This window comes from Mesoplodon densirostris, chromosome 3, assembly GCF_025265405.1.
Source record: "Mesoplodon densirostris isolate mMesDen1 chromosome 3, mMesDen1 primary haplotype, whole genome shotgun sequence".
In the NCBI taxonomy this organism is placed as follows: Eukaryota; Metazoa; Chordata; class Mammalia; order Artiodactyla; family Ziphiidae; genus Mesoplodon; species Mesoplodon densirostris.
Window position 1 is genome coordinate 112,211,649 of NC_082663.1, and position 19,299 is coordinate 112,230,947.

At 56.8% G+C, this 19,299-nt stretch overlaps 1 protein-coding gene across 2 annotated transcripts; it reads left to right on the top strand.

The window, feature by feature from the left end:
• The first annotated feature begins 3,197 nt into the window (after positions 1–3,197).
• On the top strand, positions 3,198–18,978 carry PDLIM4 (PDZ and LIM domain 4). Of its 2 annotated transcripts, XM_060093336.1 has the most exons (7): positions 3,198–3,371; positions 7,849–8,000; positions 11,550–11,631; positions 16,047–16,228; positions 16,445–16,608; positions 16,933–17,050; positions 17,182–18,978. In XM_060093336.1, the coding sequence occupies exons 1-7, from the start codon at positions 3,279–3,281 to the stop codon at positions 17,384–17,386; spliced, it is 996 nt and encodes a 331-aa protein (XP_059949319.1). In that variant the 5' UTR covers positions 3,198–3,278; the 3' UTR covers positions 17,387–18,978. The 2 variants fall into 2 exon arrangements, with proteins under 2 accessions (XP_059949319.1, XP_059949320.1); XM_060093337.1 differs by lacking the exon at positions 16,933–17,050 and having other exon boundaries at positions 17,182–17,252.
• The last annotated feature ends 321 nt before the right edge of the window (positions 18,979–19,299 follow it).

Here is a 19,299-nt window from a genome sequence, read left to right on the forward strand (position 1 = left end):
CGGGGCAGGTTAGGGTCTGAGCGCTCTGGCCAGCCCCTGGCACCTCACAGGAAGGTGTCCTAAAGGGCTGCTCCATCAGTTTCACTACACACTCCACCCAGGGCTGCTTCCAACTCTGGATGGTCCCTGGGGTTGGCCTCAACCTCAGCCTGAGGTTGTTCTTGTTCTGGCCCTTCCCCCCTGCTCACCCTGGGCTCAGTCCCAAGGGCATCTCCCAAGGGCATCTGTTCCTGCTGGAGCCTGCCAGTTCATTGGGGAAAAAGCATTGTAGCTTCTCCTGACCTTGGACAGACCTGGCCATGGACAGCAGACCTAGGCATAGTGCCCTGAGCTACTTGGGGCTCCCTTGAAAGACAGGGCCACTGAGTGTGCCTCCAAGACAGAAGGAGCAGAAGTCTTCCCCCTCCTGGGCCCCCTCATGCCCTCCCTGCCTCTCTCTGGGCTGTGGCCTGGGGGTGAGCTGTGATAATAATTCCCATAACGGTAATAATATTGTTACTAACAAATGTTTTTGAACACCCTCTGTGTGCCAGGCTCTCTGTGGGTGCTGGGGAAACATAAATAAATAAGATAGACACAGTCCTTGTCCCCATGGATGCCTCTACCACAGCCCTGGGCAGGCATAGGCCATGGCATATGGAAAGCACTCAATACGTTTTTGTTGAATGAATAAAGAATGCATGAAATGAGCAGTCTGGTTATACTCAGCAGCACAGATGCCTGGTGGGGTGTGCAGTGAACAAGTGAAGGCCACTAGGGCAGAGGTGAGGCGTGACTCAGCCACCACCATCCCCACCTTGGAGAAGGCTCCCAGACCCTGTAAATTGTCCCATGACCTGGTGCTCCAGCATGATAGAGATTCAGCAATACATCAATCCCCCAGGAACAAGGGCATTAAGCATGAAAAGGAAATTCTGAGAGTTTCCTGGAGGGAGTATTGGGGATGTATTGGTAGCAGCTTGTCTAACCTGCTGTCCAGGATGCAGGGTATCTCAGGAGTGAGCCTACAGTGTGGCCCCTACGAAGGGCTGCTTCCAGTCTCCAGGAGCACAGCCTTGTCCAGGCCTGTGTCCTGTGGGAGGGTGCTGTCAGAAGTGGGCCTCTGATGTCCTCTCAAGACAGGGATGCCATCAAGGACCCACTGTGGGGGATGACTAGCATGGACCCTGGAATTACCCCAGAAACTGCTCAATGAAATGGGGAAAGTTTATTCCCCTGATTCTAAAAGAGCCACTCCCCACCACATCCCTGTCTTCAACCCTCTGCGAGAAGCCTTCAGAGATGGATTACACAGCCCAGATGCTGAAGGGCTAGGAAAGTCATACTCGGGAGGACCACTTCTGCAAGGGGGTGATACTCTCCCCCCCTCCAAATGGAAGCAAACAGGAAGGTAATGAAGGGATTTCATGATGGTGGGTGGCGGGGTTGGCAGTCCCTGAGGGTGTGTAAGTTGGGAGAAGGAAGCAACGTCTAAGGAAGAGTTTCAGGAATCCACTATGGGATGCCTTGGGCAGGAACTTCCACAGATTCCTGAGGTCCCCCTCACCACAGCAAAACTCTGCACCATTTTCATTCACCATGGCTCTTGGAGTCCCGATGAGGTTTCTGACCACCCAGCCATGCTGTGCACTTAATCCTCCGGCAGTCAGTGATAGTGATAGTTGCCCCCAATCTTCACATCATTCAATGGGGTCCAAGTCCTGGGGAGCCTCTGGCCTAAGGGTTCCCAAGAGACCATCCAGCAGCCAACTCTCTTAATGGCCCTTCCACTCGGTCCCCGTTGAGCCTAAGTCTGTACAGAGCTGAGCAGAAACCTTCTCCCTCACAGTATTGAGAGCCCAATGGCTGGCACTCCCTGGATATGTATACATACACATACACACACACCACTGCCACACACACCACTCATGTTTCTCTGCCAGCTGAACAGACAGCAGCACCCTGTCTCCCAGAGAGGCATCCATATTCCACCCTGAAGGGCACCCGCACTTCCTTGGACTAACCTAAGTTTGTGCCTCTCAAGCGTCCTCCTTCTTGAGGTGTTACAGATCCCATAGACACATCTTACCCCATAACCTGTTAGCATCCCAAGGGCAGCATCCATAACAGAACTTGGACAAGAGGGCACACAGGGTTATCAAGAATGGCTAAATTAGGGGCCCCTCAGGGCCTGGAATGACAGATAGTGCCGCCCTGATGTCGCCAGACCAAAGGGTCCAGGAGGGTCTGAGAGTGGTAAGTGGGGCCCCGGCTAGGCCATGGCACCTGCAAAGGCTGTCCCTGGAGGACAATGGTTGAGAGTGGAGAGAAGACTCGGGAGGGTCCCAAGAGAAGGGCTGCCCCAAATTCCACTCCCCTCAGTACTTCACACACCTCCAACGTGGCACAGCCAAGACGCCAGCTACCCTAGCTGCTCCTTTTCTAGGTGGCCTGGGGAAACAAAGCTCCTTGCAAGGGAGGAGGGAAGGGGGTCATACTCACAGGGATAAGGCCTGGAAGGACAGCGCAGCTGGAGAAGGCCTGAGTGTCCTGGGGAAGCAATGACACCTGGAAGGACAAGACAGGGCACCTTGCTTCTAAACTCAAGTCAGCGGTCATCTCTTTCAGAGAGCCTTCCTGACCTCTCCAAATGAGGTTGGGTACTTTTTTGTTCCTGCTCCCATACTTGGCACTGCCCGCTACCATCCTGGGTCTGTGACACTGGCCCAGGCCTGCTCAGGCCCAGGGCTCCCCATCAGTGCTTGCTCGCTGTTCAGAGGACTCCTCGCACTGAGGGGTGGGGTCGCAGGTTTGCCTGCCAGGACCTTGAGGAGGTTTCGGAGCAAGGCACGGCCCCATCCCCCATCTGGGCTGCCCCTGTCCCCCATCCTTCCCCGGGCTGGGGCGCCGCCCCGCAGAAGCGACTTCAAAGGGCCAGGCTTGAGCTTCCACAGCCGGGCTCCGGTCCGTGGCCCGCAGAGCGGAGGCCGGGGCAGGATCTCGGACGTCGGGGCCGTTCCAGTCCTGGCTCTCTGAGAACCTGGCGGGGGTGCCGGGCTGCAGGAGGCCGGGGCTGAGGGGCGGGTCCTCTGAGCCCCCCGAAGTGGGAGGGTCGGGTCGGCCGCGGGGCCAATCCCGGCGCGCGGGGAGCAGGGGCGGGGGCCGGGCGAAGGGGGGTACGGGGGCGGGCGGGCCTGGGGCGGGGCGCGGCGTCCAGGCGGCGGCGGCGGCGACGGCGGCGGCTCCTCAGTGTCCGGCTCAAGCTCCGGCCGCAGCTCCAGCCGCAGCTCCGGCTCGCGATGCCCCACTCCGTGACCCTGCGCGGCCCTTCGCCCTGGGGCTTCCGCCTGGTGGGCGGCCGGGACTTCAGCGTACCCCTCACCATCTCGCGGGTGAGTCCAGCGGCCACAGGGCGGCGGGGAGGTCCTGAATCTGAGACCCAGTCCTTACAGTCCACCCGGGACCCGGATCCCCGACGTCCTGGAGGCTCGAAGGCCAAGGGTTGGCCTTGGTGACCCACAGGCTGTAGAGGAGGCTTCCAGGCTGGGCAGCGTCGCCACAGCCCCCTCCCCCTCCCGCTGGGCCTACCTGCCCTTATCCCTTGAAGGATTCCCCCCAGGAGTTCACAAACCAGCCTCCCTGATGGCCTCATTCTGGGGGACTCACTGCAGGCCAAAGTCATGGGCCAGAGATCTGGACTGATCTCCGGAGGCCCAGAGATGCTGCTTCGACTGAACCCAGCCTGAAAATTTCGAGCGAAATGACTTGAGAGACTCCTTCACTTATCAAGGGTCCCTGCCAGTAGAGCTGAGTGATCCCAAGGAGGTCTGGGTCCTCTCTGAAACTGAAGAAAGAAAGATCCATCCAGTTCCCCACTCTGGTTTTGGTCAGTCTCTCATCCATGACCTCACTTGTCCTAAGGGGAAGTGACCAGGAGGAATTTTTGGCTTCCAGGGGAAAGGGAGACTTGACTATGCAGTTGTGAGAACCCCTCGCCACAAGACACACAAGGCCAGGGGCCAGGATAACCTCTGCCCAGTTCCTCAAGTTTCTGTGGCCATGCACTGCCCCAGGTTTAGGCAGAGGAGGAGGAGGAGGGGGCATCACCCCGGGCGGTGGCTAATCTGAGGAGGACAGAGGAACAGAGGACGTGCCTCGGGCCCTGTCAGAGGGGGTGCCCGAACTGGGAAAGACAGGATCCTGGCCCAGCCTTGGGGTCCCATATTTGAAGGGCCAGAAGAGGGGACTCAGATGCTGCCCCTGGGGGTGCCAGTCTAGGGGACAGAAGAGGAGAGAACCCAGGCCCTGCCCTCGGGGGCTCCCAGTCTGAAGGGAAGAGAGAAGGGGACCTGGAGCCATCCCTTGACCCCATACAGGCTGCCCTGGTCTTCGGGGCCCTGTATCGGGGGAACTGAGAGCACCTTCCCCCCACCCTTCCGCCACCTCTCGCCATGGGGGCTGGACCAAGCTGGATGGGCTTTCAGAGTCTTCTTTCCAGTTTAGGGGAAGGGGTGGGCACCTGGTGGAGCATGGAATCATGGAATCCCATTTCTGGGGGCCAGGGTGACAGGCAGGCCCAGCTGTCCTGGGAGGATTCCCACATCTGCCCTCACCCCATGGCCACCAGGTCCCTGGGGCTGAGTGAGGTGGGCCTTCAACACATCCGGGAGCCTTTCATCTCCCACTTCCCTGAGAGAGCCCTGCTGGGGGCCTGTGTGTGTGTGTGTGTGTGTGTGTGAGAGAGAGAGAGAGAGAGAGAGAGCGCATGCACATCTGTGTCTGCCAGTGAGTGTCATGTTGTGTGTCCACCGAGGCAGGCTGTTGGGGGTGCTAGGCCAGCCGGCGGGCCAGGCACCCTGGGCGTGAGGCCGCTGACAGGCTAAGTGGCAGCGGCTGACGGCCGCAGGCAGCAGGGAGCAGAGACATCTGTTGCCCACGCGGCTGCCTGCCCGCCGAGGAAAGGCCTCCACACGTCACAGCGGCAGCAACAGCAGCGGCCTTGTTTGGAGCTAATCGGGATGCAGGCCGCTGGCAGGCAGATAGGCTGGAAAGGGTTTACCAGGAAGAACACCCCCGCCTTGTCCCCCCAAAGTCACAGAGCAGCAGCTAAGGCCTGAGGAGCCAGGATGGCTGAGCCTGGGTTTGGGTGGGATCTGGGGAGATTTACGGGGCTGAGGAGACACAGGCCACAGCTTGCCCAGCAGGTACCTCAAGGGCAGGTCTACAGACACTGATGATATGTGGGAGTGTCCTCACCGAGGGGGTTCAAGACCCGACCCCTCCCATGCTTACGGGACTTCCCCCACCCAACGGAGACAGCCACACTCAGACAGAGAGGAGGCTGGCTGCCTGGCAGAGCTGGGACTATGCAACCTCAGCCCACAAAGCCTCTGGGAGCCCCCCCAAACATTGCCCAGGGCTCCTTCCTCACAAACTATAATGACTACTGGCCTTGGAATCCTAATGGGTTGTTGCTACCAGGTCCCTAGAAACTAGTGCCTGGAATGAACACCACCAACTGTATGCCCAGCTCCCTGTAGGGGCTTTTTGCATCTAGGCCAGGTGGAGTGACACAGGGGCTTTAAATGTAGCTGCTATAGGTGAAGGGGCTGGTTCACGCCCCAGCCTCCCAGCTGACTTCACCACTCCCCTCTCTCTTCCTTCTGTCTGTTTATCCCCCACTCAGCAGCCAGAGGAATCAGACTGAATTCAACTCTGTCCTGCGATTTCCCTGTTTAGAATCATCTCGCCTGGGCCTACAAGGCCTGTGGGTCTGGTCCCTCCTTTTTCCTCTGATTTCATGTCTTCCACTCTCTCCTCACCGATATTTTGGTGATATTTTTGCTACAGGAGCCTGCTTTTGCTTTCACTCCCAGATGAGCCATTACACATGCTAATCCTTCTACTTGGGACACTCTCCCCTCACTCCCTTTTGCAGAAAAGCACACTGGTTAAGAGCATAGGATTTGGAATCGGTTGGTCTGGACTGAAATCCTAACTCTGCCGTTTATCAGTTGAGTGTCCTGTACTTCTCTGGACCTTGGTTTCCTCATCTAGGAAATAGGCTTGCCTTGAGGACTAATGAAACAATGCATGTAAAGGCAGTTGGAAGAGTCACGGTTTCCTGGCCTCACGCCCTCTCTGACCAGAACTCCCAAGCTAGTGGAACTGGCAGAGTCCCAGCCACCCCTGCTTTCGAGAACTTCCTCCACCCACAGGGGCCTGAATGCACCCCTTGTGCTGGCTGAGTCATCCTTCAGCTAGCCACCCCCCTGAGGAAGAAGACTCTTCTCCAGCATGGGGACTGGGGCAAAGCGCCCCATCCCCAAAGCCTCTCTTTCTTCATCTGAAAATAAGGATGAGAACAGCCTCTGTCTCATCAGGTGGTTGAGAGGTTGCCATGAGCTAGTTATGGCTAAAGCACTGAGCCCAGGCCATGTCACAGAGCAGGTATCCATGTAGAAGAGGGGGCCTAGAGCAGGGCCTTGTGGGGAGGGTGGGATGGTGCCAAGTGGGTGCCTTCCCTGGGAAGACAGGCCTGTGTAGGTGCCCATGCCCTACAAGGGAACATTAATGGTGGGCTGGTTGGCTGAGGGTAGCATGCTCCAGAAGAACATTCCTTGGGGCAGCCTATTTCAGGGCAGGTTGCTTGGCAGTACCCACACCAGGACTCCAGCCAAGGAGCTGCCAGCACCTCAGCTTTGTCCACTCACTACAGAGAACTGGCTAAGCTGAGCCTGGCCAGGCCTCCAGGAGCTCCCACCCCAACAGGGACAGTGCCACTGACAGCCCTTGAGCCACAGCTTGAGAGGCTGGGAGGAATGAGGGTCCCTAAAGTCTCTTTCCAAAGGCTGTGCTGGGACCAGGGACAGAGTAAAGGATGTCCTGTTGCCTGAATTCCTTCCCAAGGCTGCTTACCTAGGCCTCCTGTGAGCTTATTCCCAACCTCATGTGGCACATGTCAAGGGACCAGCATTGTAGGAGGCTCCAGATGTGGACACTGCTTGACCCTCTGGGATCAACAGTGGCACTGGGGTGGCCTGAGTGCCTGTCCTCCAGAGGAAGGGGAGGTGAAATTGTGACCCGGGAGTGCAGGCTGGCAGCTAAAAGTAGATGGCCCTCGACTTGCCTGGGGAGGTGACAGCACAGAATGAGGCACTAACAATGTTAGGGGAGCAAAGGGGGTGCACAGGGTACTGTGGGACCCCAGAGGAGAGGCTTCCAGGAGAAATGGCCTCTGCTGAGAGCCTGAGACCTGAAGGATGAGGAGGCGTAAGCTGGTAATTAGGGTTTGGGGTCAAAGGAAAGTGTGTTCCAGGTAGAGGGAACAGCATCTGTAGAAGTGTGAAGGTGAGAGCTATCTGGTACCCGTGAGTACCCCCTTGACGTTCAGATGGTCTGGATAGAGTGTGGGTGTGTGGAGGTAAATGTGGAGGGGTGGGGATGAGAGGAAAAAAGGTCACTAAGGGTTTGAACGTCAGGTCAAGGGGATACTATGTGGTCTGTCTGGGTGGGGCAGTACAGGGTACATGTGACATGTGCATGCTTTGTATCTGCTGGAGAACACATATCCTTCTGTGTCCCTTGCATGTATGCAGGCTGCGAGCATGACATCCCATTTGTCCCAGCCCAGAGGAAGCCCGTCTCATATGCCCTCATACCTCACCAGACCTCCAGGTGCTGGAGTTGGGCTTATTTAGAGCAGAGGCTCCAGCAAAGCCATGTGGGAACTCACCTTGCCCACCCACAGGTCACATTGGCAGCAGGGCTACACTGGCCCGGTTCTGAGGTTAGAAGGGGTCTAGAACAGAGCCTGCAGCAAGGCCACATAATGACCGATGTCCAGCCATCTGGCTTGTCCATCCACAGGTCCATGCTGGCAGCAAGGCTGCCCTGGCTGCACTGTGCCCTGGAGACCTGATCCAGGCCATCAACGGTGAGAGCACAGAGCTCATGACACACCTGGAGGCACAGAACCGCATCAAGGGCTGCCGTGACCACCTCACGCTCTCCGTGAGCAGGTATGCACAGGGCAGGCTGGGCCAGGATGATGCGGGTGAATCAGGGGAGGCTCCGTTCTGGGTGGCCAGCGTCCTGGGTGAGCTGGGCCTCACACAGCCTCTCTGCTTCAGCTCCCTGGCACCCCACTCCTATGGAGCAGCACTTTCACAGGGGTTTGACAGGCACTGTTTGGAGATGCAGGTGGCTTAAGAGAGGAAGAAGCCCCCATTTAACCTATGGCTGGAACTATGCTGGGGGACTTATGGCAGGGAGTAGGCAGCCCAAAATCAGGGCTGAACTAAGACCTTGGGTAGCCTCAAACCGGGGGTGAGGTATGTGTGATTTCAGTCCTTTTCCCACCCATGAGTGACGAGCTCGATGACCAGTTCAAAGAATTTTATCGTTCAACACCTTGTTTAACTGTCAAACCAACTCAATAAGGTAAAACCTAATATAGTCTCCACTTTACACATGAGACGACTGAGACTCAGAAAGTTTGGAGGGTGCTTCAAGTCACACAGCAGAGCAATGGGGAAGCAAGATTTGACCTCAGGTCTCTCTCACTCCCAAGGACTCCATTCCTTCTGCTTGACTGCTGACCACTTCTACTGGCCCCACAGCTGCCCTGCCTCAGCTGTCCCCACTATGGCCCAAACCTCTGCCCTGCTTAAATCTGGATGCCGTGGACTGTGTAGTGCTATACTGCCCATCAGGAAGGGGAGGACTGGGGGGTCACCAAGCCCCATCTGTGCCCTGGACATGCTCCAGGATGGAAGGTCTACCTGAGGCATCTCCAGCCTTGCTCAGGCTGATGGCAGTCAGCTGGGTCTGGGCTGGGCGGGATCTCCCTCCCCCTGTCTTGCCTAGATCCAGGGAAGTCAGACATAACTGCTCAGCTCTGCCACGTTCACTGTTAACAGCGACTTTCCACGACCCCATGTGGATGTGTGTAGGTGAATCCTCCCCAAACCACAACTCGGCTAACCAGGCCTTAGAGCCAGCAGGGCAGGGGATAATCCATGGGCTCAGAGCCGCTAAACATGGTGGGAAGCCTTCTGAAGTAGCCCCAGTTATGTCTGGCCCGGGTCCGTGTTGAAGTCAGGACCCCTGACTCTGCTCTCGGCGCTGAGTGGGCCCAGCTGCAGGTCCAGGGCCTTGTACACTCCACCTGGCCCGCAGTGAGGAGGCTCTGTCCTGGGAGTTCAGCAGAGCTGGCCCTCTTCCAGACTTTCTGGGCTCTTAGGCTCACCAGATGACCTCTGTGAGCCTGGGTTTCCTTCTCCATAAAGCAGGGTCACATTCATCACCCTCTCTGAGACCGAGGTACAGGCTGGCTGGGATAAGCATCAGCACTGCTCTGCCCACGAGGGGCCTCTGAGGCCACCCAACTTGGCTGGGTTCCTGGGCCCTGATTCACCTCTGGCCTTGACTCTGCATGGCTGAATAAGGGAAGCCCTGGTAGTAGTGGGACAAGGGGCAGGGGAGGCTCACAGGGGCCTGATTCAGGAGGTCCACAGAGGGAATGATGTCAGGGGAGGGTAGCAGGGTGGGGGCAGGGTGGAGGTCCTCCTTCCTTCCTTCCTTCCTTCCTTCCCTGGCCATTTGTTCCAAGCCAGGCATGGATGGAGCCAGGGGTCCACTGACCTGTTCCACACTGGGTATTTTAGCCCCCAGATGCTGCCTGGCCATGGAGCAGGTGAGAGCACACTCTCTCCTATCACAGATCTGGGTTCCAGTCCCAGCTCTGCACTTGAGAACTGTGTTGTCCTAGTGATTTAATATCAGAGCCCTTAGCTTCCTCAACTTCAAAATGGGGGATCTGGGATTGAGTGAGGATAACATACAGGGTCTTCTCAGTCAGGGTGAAAACCTGATGTCCTGTCCCCCAGCCCCCATCCCTAATTCTCACACATGCAGATTCTGGGGGATCAAGACACAGGGGCCACCTTGATCATCTGGGCCAGCATCTCTTCTCCTGGGTGCCTTCTCACTTGCAAGGCCTCTGGCCCTGCTCTCTATCCTGCCTGTCATGCCAGGACTTATGCCTGAGCCCCCAAAGACAACCCCCAAAATGGGGTCTGTGGAAGATTGGCCTGGTGAGCTGCTTGGAGGGAGCTACTCTGTGCCAGCACTCCCAGAGCTCTACCTAGGCCAGCTTCCCTACCTGCCCTCTTGCATACAGAGGGCTGTAATCCTCCACAGACTTCTCCACAGGATGAAAAGTGAAGTAAAGGCCCAGCTTCCCTGCTATGCTTACTTTGACTGGAACTCAGAGCCAGGTATCCAGCAATCCAAGCTAACCCACAATTTCTGGGCATGTTCTGTAGGTCCAGGACCTTCCTGGCATCAGCTGCAACCTTGGGGCCTCTGGTGAGGTCCCTGTCACCTATTACATGGGATATAAGATGGATTTGTACAGCCCACCATTTGGTGGGCTTAAAGATGGCAGATGGAGCTACCTGCTCAGCCTAAAGTGTGGAGACCTGGGGGTGGAGGTTGACACATGAATAAGCCTCTCATTCCAATCTTATGCCTTTGGGCCACTCTGATGGTGCCACAGAGCCTTGGTGCCACAGGCCTCTGAAAGGCTGTGGAGAAGAGAGGTAGCCTGCAGGGGACCAAGGAATGGGCAATGGTGAGGAAGAGCAGAGTGAGTGTGGACTACACATGTAATCAGATTGTTAAAATCCTCTGCTGAGTTGGGGGACAGGGGCAGGGTTGAGCTGCTAGCCCAGTGGTAAGACCCCTGAGAAGACCCAGGAGGCCCTGTGGGGCAGAGTGGGGACATTATTCCCCTTCGGTGTAACCAGCCTCACTCACACCCACCTGCCTGTCCGGGGTCCACACACCCTCCTGGCCTGCCTTCTCACTCAGTGGCAGGACTGGGCCCCAGGCCTGTAGCCTCTCGGCACCCCCTGCCCCCACTTACAGTAGGTTTATGATGTTTTTCTCCCTCCTGAGTGGTGTTTGGCTTTTGGTTTCTATGGCGAAGCAGGAATTTCCTAATGGCCTGTTTCCCATCTGGGCTGGGCAGACATTGATGATGACTCTGCCAGCGGCAGCAGTAAGGGAGGTGCACCCCTCAGAGCCTCCATTCCACTTTTCCTAGACCCACGGATGCCTGACTCCCAGGCCCCATCAGAGGCTGTGAATGGAAGCGGGATGAGTGGATGGGCTCCTAGCTGATCAACGTGTAAGGCCTGGCTTGCTCCGCCATGAGCTTGGCCCTCTTTATGCTGAGCTTCCATAGGCCACAGAGAGGGTGAAAAGGGGGGGAAGCTTCAGGGCTTCCTTTCTAGGAACCAGACCAGAGGGGGAAGGAGCAGCTGGTGGAGAAGGGGCACACAGCCTACCCCAGGTGAGTGGCAGATCTAGAGTTGTGTCTCCTTGCCACGAAGGCCAGCATTCTAGCGCAGGGGAAAGAGTTGGGATAGTATCCTTATCTATGCAGGGTACCGAGCCTGGTCCTGGGTGGCCCTGGGCCCAGACCCCAGCGCTTCTTGGTCCTAGTTCCCAGGCATGGTGGGCTAGTAAGCAGAGATTTCTGACCATCCTAATTCCTGCCACAGGCCTGAAGGCAGGAGCTGGCCCAATACCCCAGAGGACAGCAAGGCTCAGGCACACAGGATCCACATCGATCCCGAGGCCCAGGTATGTACATATACCACCTGGCCTGGCCTGGCCTGGCCTAGCTCAGAGCAAGCCCAGGGCAGAGAGGCCGGGCCTTGTCCGCGGGTTTAACTGCATTGGATGTCCTCACTGTGGTTCCCAGATGCCCAGGTCAAAGACTGAAGCAGAAGGCTTCTCTGGGCTCTGTCCATGCCCCATCAGGGGCTCCCAAGGTGACGGATACCTGCTGTGAGCTCTGTCAGTACTCTAAGCAGTCCTGGATTCTGGGACAATAGTGCCTGTGGTGGGCAGGGGCTGGGCCAGGCCTTGGCTCAGGGCTACCTCCTACCCAGCTGGGTTTCACTCTGTCGCCCAGTGTTGCCAGATCAGGAGGAAGTCACCAGGCTTGGGGGAGGGGTGGGGGACAGCCATAGGCTGTGAAGTGACCTCAGGCTATGGAGCACTCTTCTGTCTCATCCTAGCCTTGGGCACCTACCTGGGCAGAGCCAACCTTAGAATATAAGGCACTGCCTTGCCCTATCCAAGACTGAAGTTTTCTCCTGGCCATTCTGTGATTGCAGCTAGCAGACCTCAGGCTGCAGGCCTGTCTGCTCAGTCACCTTTCTGTGTATGACAAGAGTCACAGCTATGGTGCTGTCCTCAAGGAGCGTGAGGTGGAGCCAGGCTGCTTTAGGGCCTCATTTTGCCATGGGCTTGAGGGGTGGCCAAGTGGGCAAAGCTGAGGCATCCAGAGTGAACTCGTTATTTCTGGGCCACTGAGTTTGGGCAAGGTGGAGACTCGACTGGTCTAAGATGGAGCCAGAACTTGGGACCCAGCGTGTGGGACCATGGCCCCCTGGGCCTGCTCATATCCACTGTCTCTCCACGGAGGCTTTGCTGTACCAGAGGGAATGACTTGCCATGGCCTCTCCCTCACCCCCTATCCCAGTCCCCATCTTTCTCTGACATTTGTTCCCTACCTTGCTTTTGCTGGCATCCCTGAGGCCAGGTGCTTACCATACGCAGGGAGTGCCCATTCTGGAAGGGGAGAGGCACCTAGCAGTTTCGGGATGGAAGAAGCCAGGGGTCAAAGGAGTCCAGAGTAGGTATATGACTCAAGGGGTCAGAGAGGGCTCCCTGGAAGAGGGGTATCCAAGCCAAGACCTGAAGGTCTGGAAGAATAAGGGAGGCAAAGGGGCATGGAGAGAAGTGTGCCACATACAAAGTGAAGCACATACAAAGGCCCAGAGGTGAGACTGTGCACCGTAGGTTCAGAGAAAAAAGTCCCGGGGTGGCAGGGGACAGAGGTGAGGGCTGAGGGCACAGAGAGGCTCTCGGTTTCCTCTACCCAGGACCTCAGCTGTTCTTGAAGAGATTTGTGGCCACACCTGGGTCTCAGAAGCTTGCTCTGGTAGTTCCATGGACCCATGGGGACAGGGGCTGGGGGGCATAGACAAATCACCCAGACTTGACATGGGCAAAACGGGAATAGCGTAGTACAGGCCCCCAGCTCATGTGTGAGCCCAGCTCTCGTGTGTAAGCACCAAGATGGATAGGACAAGGGGACCTGAGCTTTGGAATATGAAGCTCAGGTCTGTTGAGTCCTCCAGGAGAGGCTCTGGGCCAGTGGGGCTTGGGGCTGGAGAACAGCTCCCTCTGTCCCACACTTTCCCTCACTGAACTCCTCAAGGGCCAGGCTGCGGGGCTCAGGCTGGAAGCAGGGGGATTTTCCACAAGCAACAGGGCAGCCCCTCAGCTGCTGCCCCCCTTTTGTACTTAAAAGGTCAAGAGCTCCATGGGGGGTGGGGACAGAAACACCCCCACCCAGCCCCTGTAGGGCCGTGTCTTCAGGAACACAGATACAGGGCCCATTGTCTCCATACTGCTCCCACCCTCTCCCTGCAGGGGGGAGGGCGGTGGGCCCAGCTGGAGCCATCACAGGAGGGGAAGACCACAGCTGGCCCTAAGACCAGCACAAGGTACCCTGGCACTCACCAACTGGGGCTTCAGGCCCACCTTCCATATAGGGTCATTGGAGACTCCTTCTCTCAGCCCTCACGTGGGAACACAGCCCAGAGTGGAGGAAGGACAGTGATCAGGAAAGGTTTCCTGGAGAGGGTGGCATTTGAACTGAGAACCAGGTGATGGGTTAAGGCAAGCCAGGTGCAGCAGGCAGCGCAGAACTCAGCCTATCCTCTCCAGACCAGCAGGGAGCTGGAGCTTGGCCTCTGGGAGGTGCCACCTGCTCACCTGGATTTAGTGCCCACCTCTGTCTGAGTGTCCTAGATTCTGACCACAGTCATGCTGGAGCTGATGAGCAAACTAGAAGTTACCCCCATGCTGCTGACTAGCCCACTGAGACTTCAACAACCAAATCGGCAGCTGGCGGGTACTCAGACACGGGGAACACATGGTACCAGGCACACCATGGAGAAGGGAAATCCAGGAATGGGGGCTCAGGAATGCCCATGACAGCCATTCATCCAAAAATGGATGTGTGCCAGGCACTGTGCTAAGTGCTTTGTATGCAACTGTCTCATTTTATCTCCACGAGGAACTTACGATATAGAAACCATCGTCCCCATTTCACAGATGAAGAAACTGAGGTTCAGAGAGGTGATGAAACTTGCTCAGTGAGCAAGCGGTAGAGCTGAGACTCACACCAACACTGAGGTCACCACGTGTGTCCTAACCACTGAGTTCAGACCTAGAGAGGCTGCTGCATGGGTGGCCATGGGAGGGGCAGTGGCTCTGATGACCCTGCAATAAACTCCCACACCCTGCTGGGTGGGGGTCAGTGAGGGCTTCCTCCCTCCAGGTCCCTCCAGCTCCCCCTTCCTGTTGAAGCCTGTTCTGTACGGGGCCCAGCCCTGCCCCCACGGCCCATGGCCCATCTGGTCCCCATTAGAGGCCAGGCCAGCCCCGGCCTGCCTGCCCTGAAGACACATGTGTGAGAGCGCTCAGGTTTCTCAGAGGCTAAGGCTAAAGGTTTTTCTGCTGCTGTTGCCTCGTTGATGGGGGCCCATCTGGGCAGTGAGAGACCCCCTCTCCTTTGTCTGTTGGGGTGGGAGAAGTTGGGACACCACCCCCATTCAGTCACTCAGCTGCTAGTCTGCCCATTCCTCACGCCCCTGCCCAGCTCAGAGCCTGTAGAAAGCAGCAGCTTGGGCAAAGTCTTGCAGGCTCAACTGTGCCCCAGCTGGAGGCTGACCGAGTCCAAGGCTTGCTCTTTCCCTCTAGGGTAGGTGTCCTTTCTTCCCCACCTAGCATCCCTGTTCACACTGTAGAAGGGAGGAAAAATTGACATGTCACCTCCCAGACTGAGGCTGAGAACACCTTCATGGCCTGGGCTCTTGGGCCCCACCCCAAAGTCAGGCTGCTCTGGCCACCAACTGTGTCATGGAGGTCACCATGGTCATCCCCAGCATGACCAGCACTGGCTCCAAGTATATGTAACTGTGTCTGTGTGATTAGGTGTATGTAGGTGGAGGACTGGCTGGTGCCTATGTGTTGCCTTCATGCATGGGTATGTCTGTAAATGTACTTGTGAGAGTGTGCATGCCTGTTATCACACTGCTGAGGGCAGGCTTGTGTGCCTGCAAGCGAGGGGCAACATGGCCCTGCAGGGACAAAGATCTGAAGTCCCCATTCAGAAACCATGCCTGCAGAGATACTGACCTCTTCTCATGGACTGAGGAGGCATTTTCAGGGCATTCCTCCTCAAATGTTTCAGCCATGGGCATCAGGCTGGCTGTGGGGTGGTGGTGTGGGGAGCTTTGAGCCCTGGCCAAGGCTTTGCCCCTATCTGCTGTGTCTACAGAAGGCCACCTATTTTGGCCTGGGAAGCAGGAAATGGGGGGAAAAAATACAGGCCTGGAGGGGGCTGACCTCACAGTGGTACCTTTAAACCTCAGCCTGCTCCCACTAAAGGGTCTTGGGACACAATGATTGATGACCCTTCCTGGCTGCAGAACAGGAATTCCTTTTTTGCATTCCCAGCCATGGGCCCATCCAGTACCCAGCACAGTTCTGACAGAGAAGAAGACTTGGTATCAGGACCACCTCTGCAAGGAAGCCACACACTCAGAACCAGACATGCTGGGCTTAAAAAGCTTCTTGGGATGGTCCTGCCCCAACACTGTCCCCCATGGGCACTGGTAGTCAGAACCACCACAGGGCTCATGAGCCAACGCTGAGTCTCAGGGACTCAGGTTTTTGTGTCTGACTTTCCATGAGCATTTCTCATTTCTGCAGGGATTGAACCAGGCCCAAGGCTCAGTCTTTCCCCACAAACCCCCTCCCTGACCGGGAACCACAGCCGAGAGATGCCCAAGCAAGAGTAGCCAGCCAACACCCAAGAAGGCTTGGCATAGCAGGGCAGGGGTGGGTGTACAAGGAATGGCCAGAGGTCCTACCCCAGAGGGTCTCCCAGTGCCTCAGGGTCCTCTCTCTCCTAGGATGGCAGTCCAGCGACAAGCAGGTGGCCCTCAGCCACGGGGCTTGGGCCAGAAGATGGCAGGCCAGGCCTGGGATCTCCTTACGGGCAGTCACCTCGCCTCCCAGTCCCTCACAATGGCAGCAGCAGTGAGGCTACTTTACTGGCCCAGTTGGGCACCCTGCACGTGTCTCCACCCCACAGGTAGTACAGAGGCATAATCTTTGATGCCATACCCAGATCCCATCCTAATCCCCGAGCCCTTAAATCTCACACCAGGTCCCATCCTGACCCTTAACACTTGATCCTTGGGTCTCAGCTGATTGCCTTCTGACTCACGAAACCTCACCAGACCCTTGAGCTGGCAGAGTGAAGGCTGGTACTGCAACCCTGTCCCTTAGTGCATCTTCTTTCGCCCAGCACTGACCTGGCCAGAGGCCTTTCGCGGAGCCGCGACTGCGGAGTAGACCTGGGCTCAGAGGTGTACAGGATGCTTCGGGAGTCGGCCGAGCCGATGGCTGCGGAGCCCAAGCAGTCAGGCTCCTTCCGCTACTTGCAAGGCATGCTAGAGGCCGGCGAGGGCGGTAAGATTTTACCTCACCCGCCTTCCCACTCCCTGAGGTACCGAACTCCGCGCCCCCAACCAGCCCAAGCCACGCCTTTGCGACCCCACGTCCGGCGTCCCGGCCATTAGCCCCTCCCCCCGTGTCCTCAGCGCGCTCCCACACACCTCGCTGCGCCCGGGCTTTCTCATTCCCACCCAACCCCTGTCGCCGTTCCAACCCCCATCCCAGTCTCTTTGCCGGTGGCTACGGAAGCCGGGCCCAGGCCCATACTCCGCAGAAATGAAGTTTTTCCCTTTTCTGACCTCCGCACCGGGTTCTTGCCAATCGTGCTCTGGCTTTCAGGGGAACGGCCCGGGCCTGGCGGCCCCCGGAACCTCAAGCCCACGGCGGGCAAGCTAGGCGCTCCGCTGAGCGGCCTGCAGGGGCTGCCGGAGTGCACGCGCTGCGGCCACGGCATCGTGTGAGTACCTCCCCTGTCTTCCCCACCCGCCCCCCACCCCCATGGTCCCCTGACCCCGCCCGAGGCCCTTAGTGGGGGCGTGCTATCGGATCGGTCAGCCCCTGACGCTGTCCTCTCCGATCACCCGTCAGGGGTACCATCGTCAAGGCGCGGGACAAGCTCTACCACCCCGAGTGCTTCATGTGCAGCGACTGCGGCCTGAACCTCAAGCAGCGCGGTTACTTCTTTCTGGACGACCGGCTTTACTGCGAAAGCCACGCCAAAGCGCGCGTCAAGCCGCCTGAGGGCTACGACGTGGTGGCGGTGTACCCCAATGCCAAGGTGGAACTCGTCTGAGCAGCTCCCGGAGCCTCCCGTCCCCGCCTCTGCTTTTTTTTTAATGTCCCCGCGCACCCGTGTAAATATGTTTGCGCCCTGCCTCTCTAATAAATTCCCTCTGCTTGGCCTCAACCGTGTCGGTGCCCTGGCCTGCCTCCCTCCAGCACAGGCCATGGCTCCCGAGTGCTACACCTGTTCAGGTGCCAAGCATTTTCTTAGGCACTGGGTGCAAGGGGGAGCAAGACAGGTACTGTGCTGCCCTCAAGGAAGCCACAGCCTGGGTGGATGGCAGACATGAATCACAAGGGCAGTCCTGTTAATAGGGAAGCGAGGTCTGAGGTGCTAGAAGAGGACGTCACGCCAAAGGGTTTGACCTGGATGGAGTCAGGGAAAGTGTCAGCTGAGAACTAAGGGATGAGGGAGGGAAGAGCTCTACAGCGTGAGGAACTGTGTGCAAAGATATGTCAAAGGCGAGCACAGGCAGCAAAGGCCCCGTATGGGCACCAGCACGAGCGCGGGCGGCCCCTAGCAGCTGCGGGAGGGACTGCCCCGCGGGGGATAGGACTAGGGAGATCACCGGTTTGGTTGGGGGCGGTATCTGCCTCCCGGCAATCTCAGCATTTCTCTCTTCCGGGTTTCTTCCCGTCCTCTCCGATCCCCCCGCCCCCGCCCCCCCCCCACACTGTATTCTTTCCTTCTTTCTCCTTTCCCACTCTCCCCACCAGGGAGCGCGCAGGGCGTGTGTGTGTGTGTGCGCGTAAGTAAGTAAGATTTTAGTAGAAAGAAAAGAACACTCGCCTCCAGAGTACACGCCACTCCTTCTCCGAGGCCTGGCCTTTCACAGCTCGGTTGCACACTCCTGTAGAGACTCGCACTTTTAAAAAATATAAGTGATAGCAGAGTTGGTGAATTGTGGCTGTTCGCACTCGATGACGCATCCTGGACTCCGGGTCACGTGGATCTACCCTCTCCTTAGGTTGCTCGGAAGAGGAAGCAGCCTCATTTATTTAGTGAGCCCCGAGTAATGGACGGTTGTGCTATATTCAGTTTTGTACTATCACAGACCACAAAAGACTGTTACTGTTGCAGCAAAAATAGAAATGAGACTCTTCTGATAAACAAGGAAAATAAGAAACAATGAGCAGGCTGGGGAAACAGCATAAACAGGCCTGAAAGAATTAAGCAATCTTGGTTATACTTTAGCTGTTACTACTAACAAACACTTGTCCTTCACAAAGCTAAGCAAAACCAATTACTCTCTGATTCCATATGAATTGTACCCTGCACCTGGCACTTACTCTTGCTGCATCCTCTTGTAGCAAATCACCCCTCTTAGCTGTTTACATTTCAGAAAGAAGGTCGCAGGCCGATAACCCAGAGATGAACAGACCCAATTACCAGGCTGCCTGACGCCAGCAGTAACTTTTAAAATATTGCAGGAAGAAGAATGCAAGACATTCACCACTTTGATCCTTTTCACTTACCCTGGACTGCGGGTTCCACCTATAAGACCCCCTGTAATTCCCCAGGACAGAGGGGCACAGTTCTTGAGGCGCTGCCTGCTCTGTCTTCCCTTGCGCATGGAAGAAAAATAAAGCCATCTCTCTCTCTTCCTCCAAAATCTCTGTCTCTGTATTTCTGATCGGCATTGGTGCACAGGGAAGCCGATATTTCGGCAACATTACCAATTCACACTCTCACCATCAGCACATGACAGTGCTCATTTCCTCACGCTCTTGCAACACAGGGTATTACCAGGTTTTTATTTTTCATTTTTGCCAATCTGATAAGTAAAATGCGATATGTAGTCACTTTAATTTGCATTTCTCTGATTACCAGGGATGAGCATTCATTCAACAAACATTTGTTGTGTTTGCTGGTGGGTGCTGAATGAACATGGAACAGAATGGTCTTCTCCCTCCAAGAATTCC

What these genes read in the sequence shown, in the direction of transcription:
- PDLIM4 (XM_060093336.1), top strand. Translation starts at nt 3,279, where the DNA reads ATGCCCCACTCCGTGACCCTGCGCGGCCCTTCGCCCTGGGGCTTCCGC. An exon ending in TACCCCTCACCATCTCGCGG is followed by an intron (nt 3,372 to 7,848) that starts GTGAGTCCAGCG and finishes GTCCATCCACAG; the next exon opens with GTCCATGCTGGCAGCAAGGC. An exon ending in CTCACGCTCTCCGTGAGCAG is followed by an intron (nt 8,001 to 11,549) that starts GTATGCACAGGG and finishes TTCCTGCCACAG; the next exon opens with GCCTGAAGGCAGGAGCTGGC.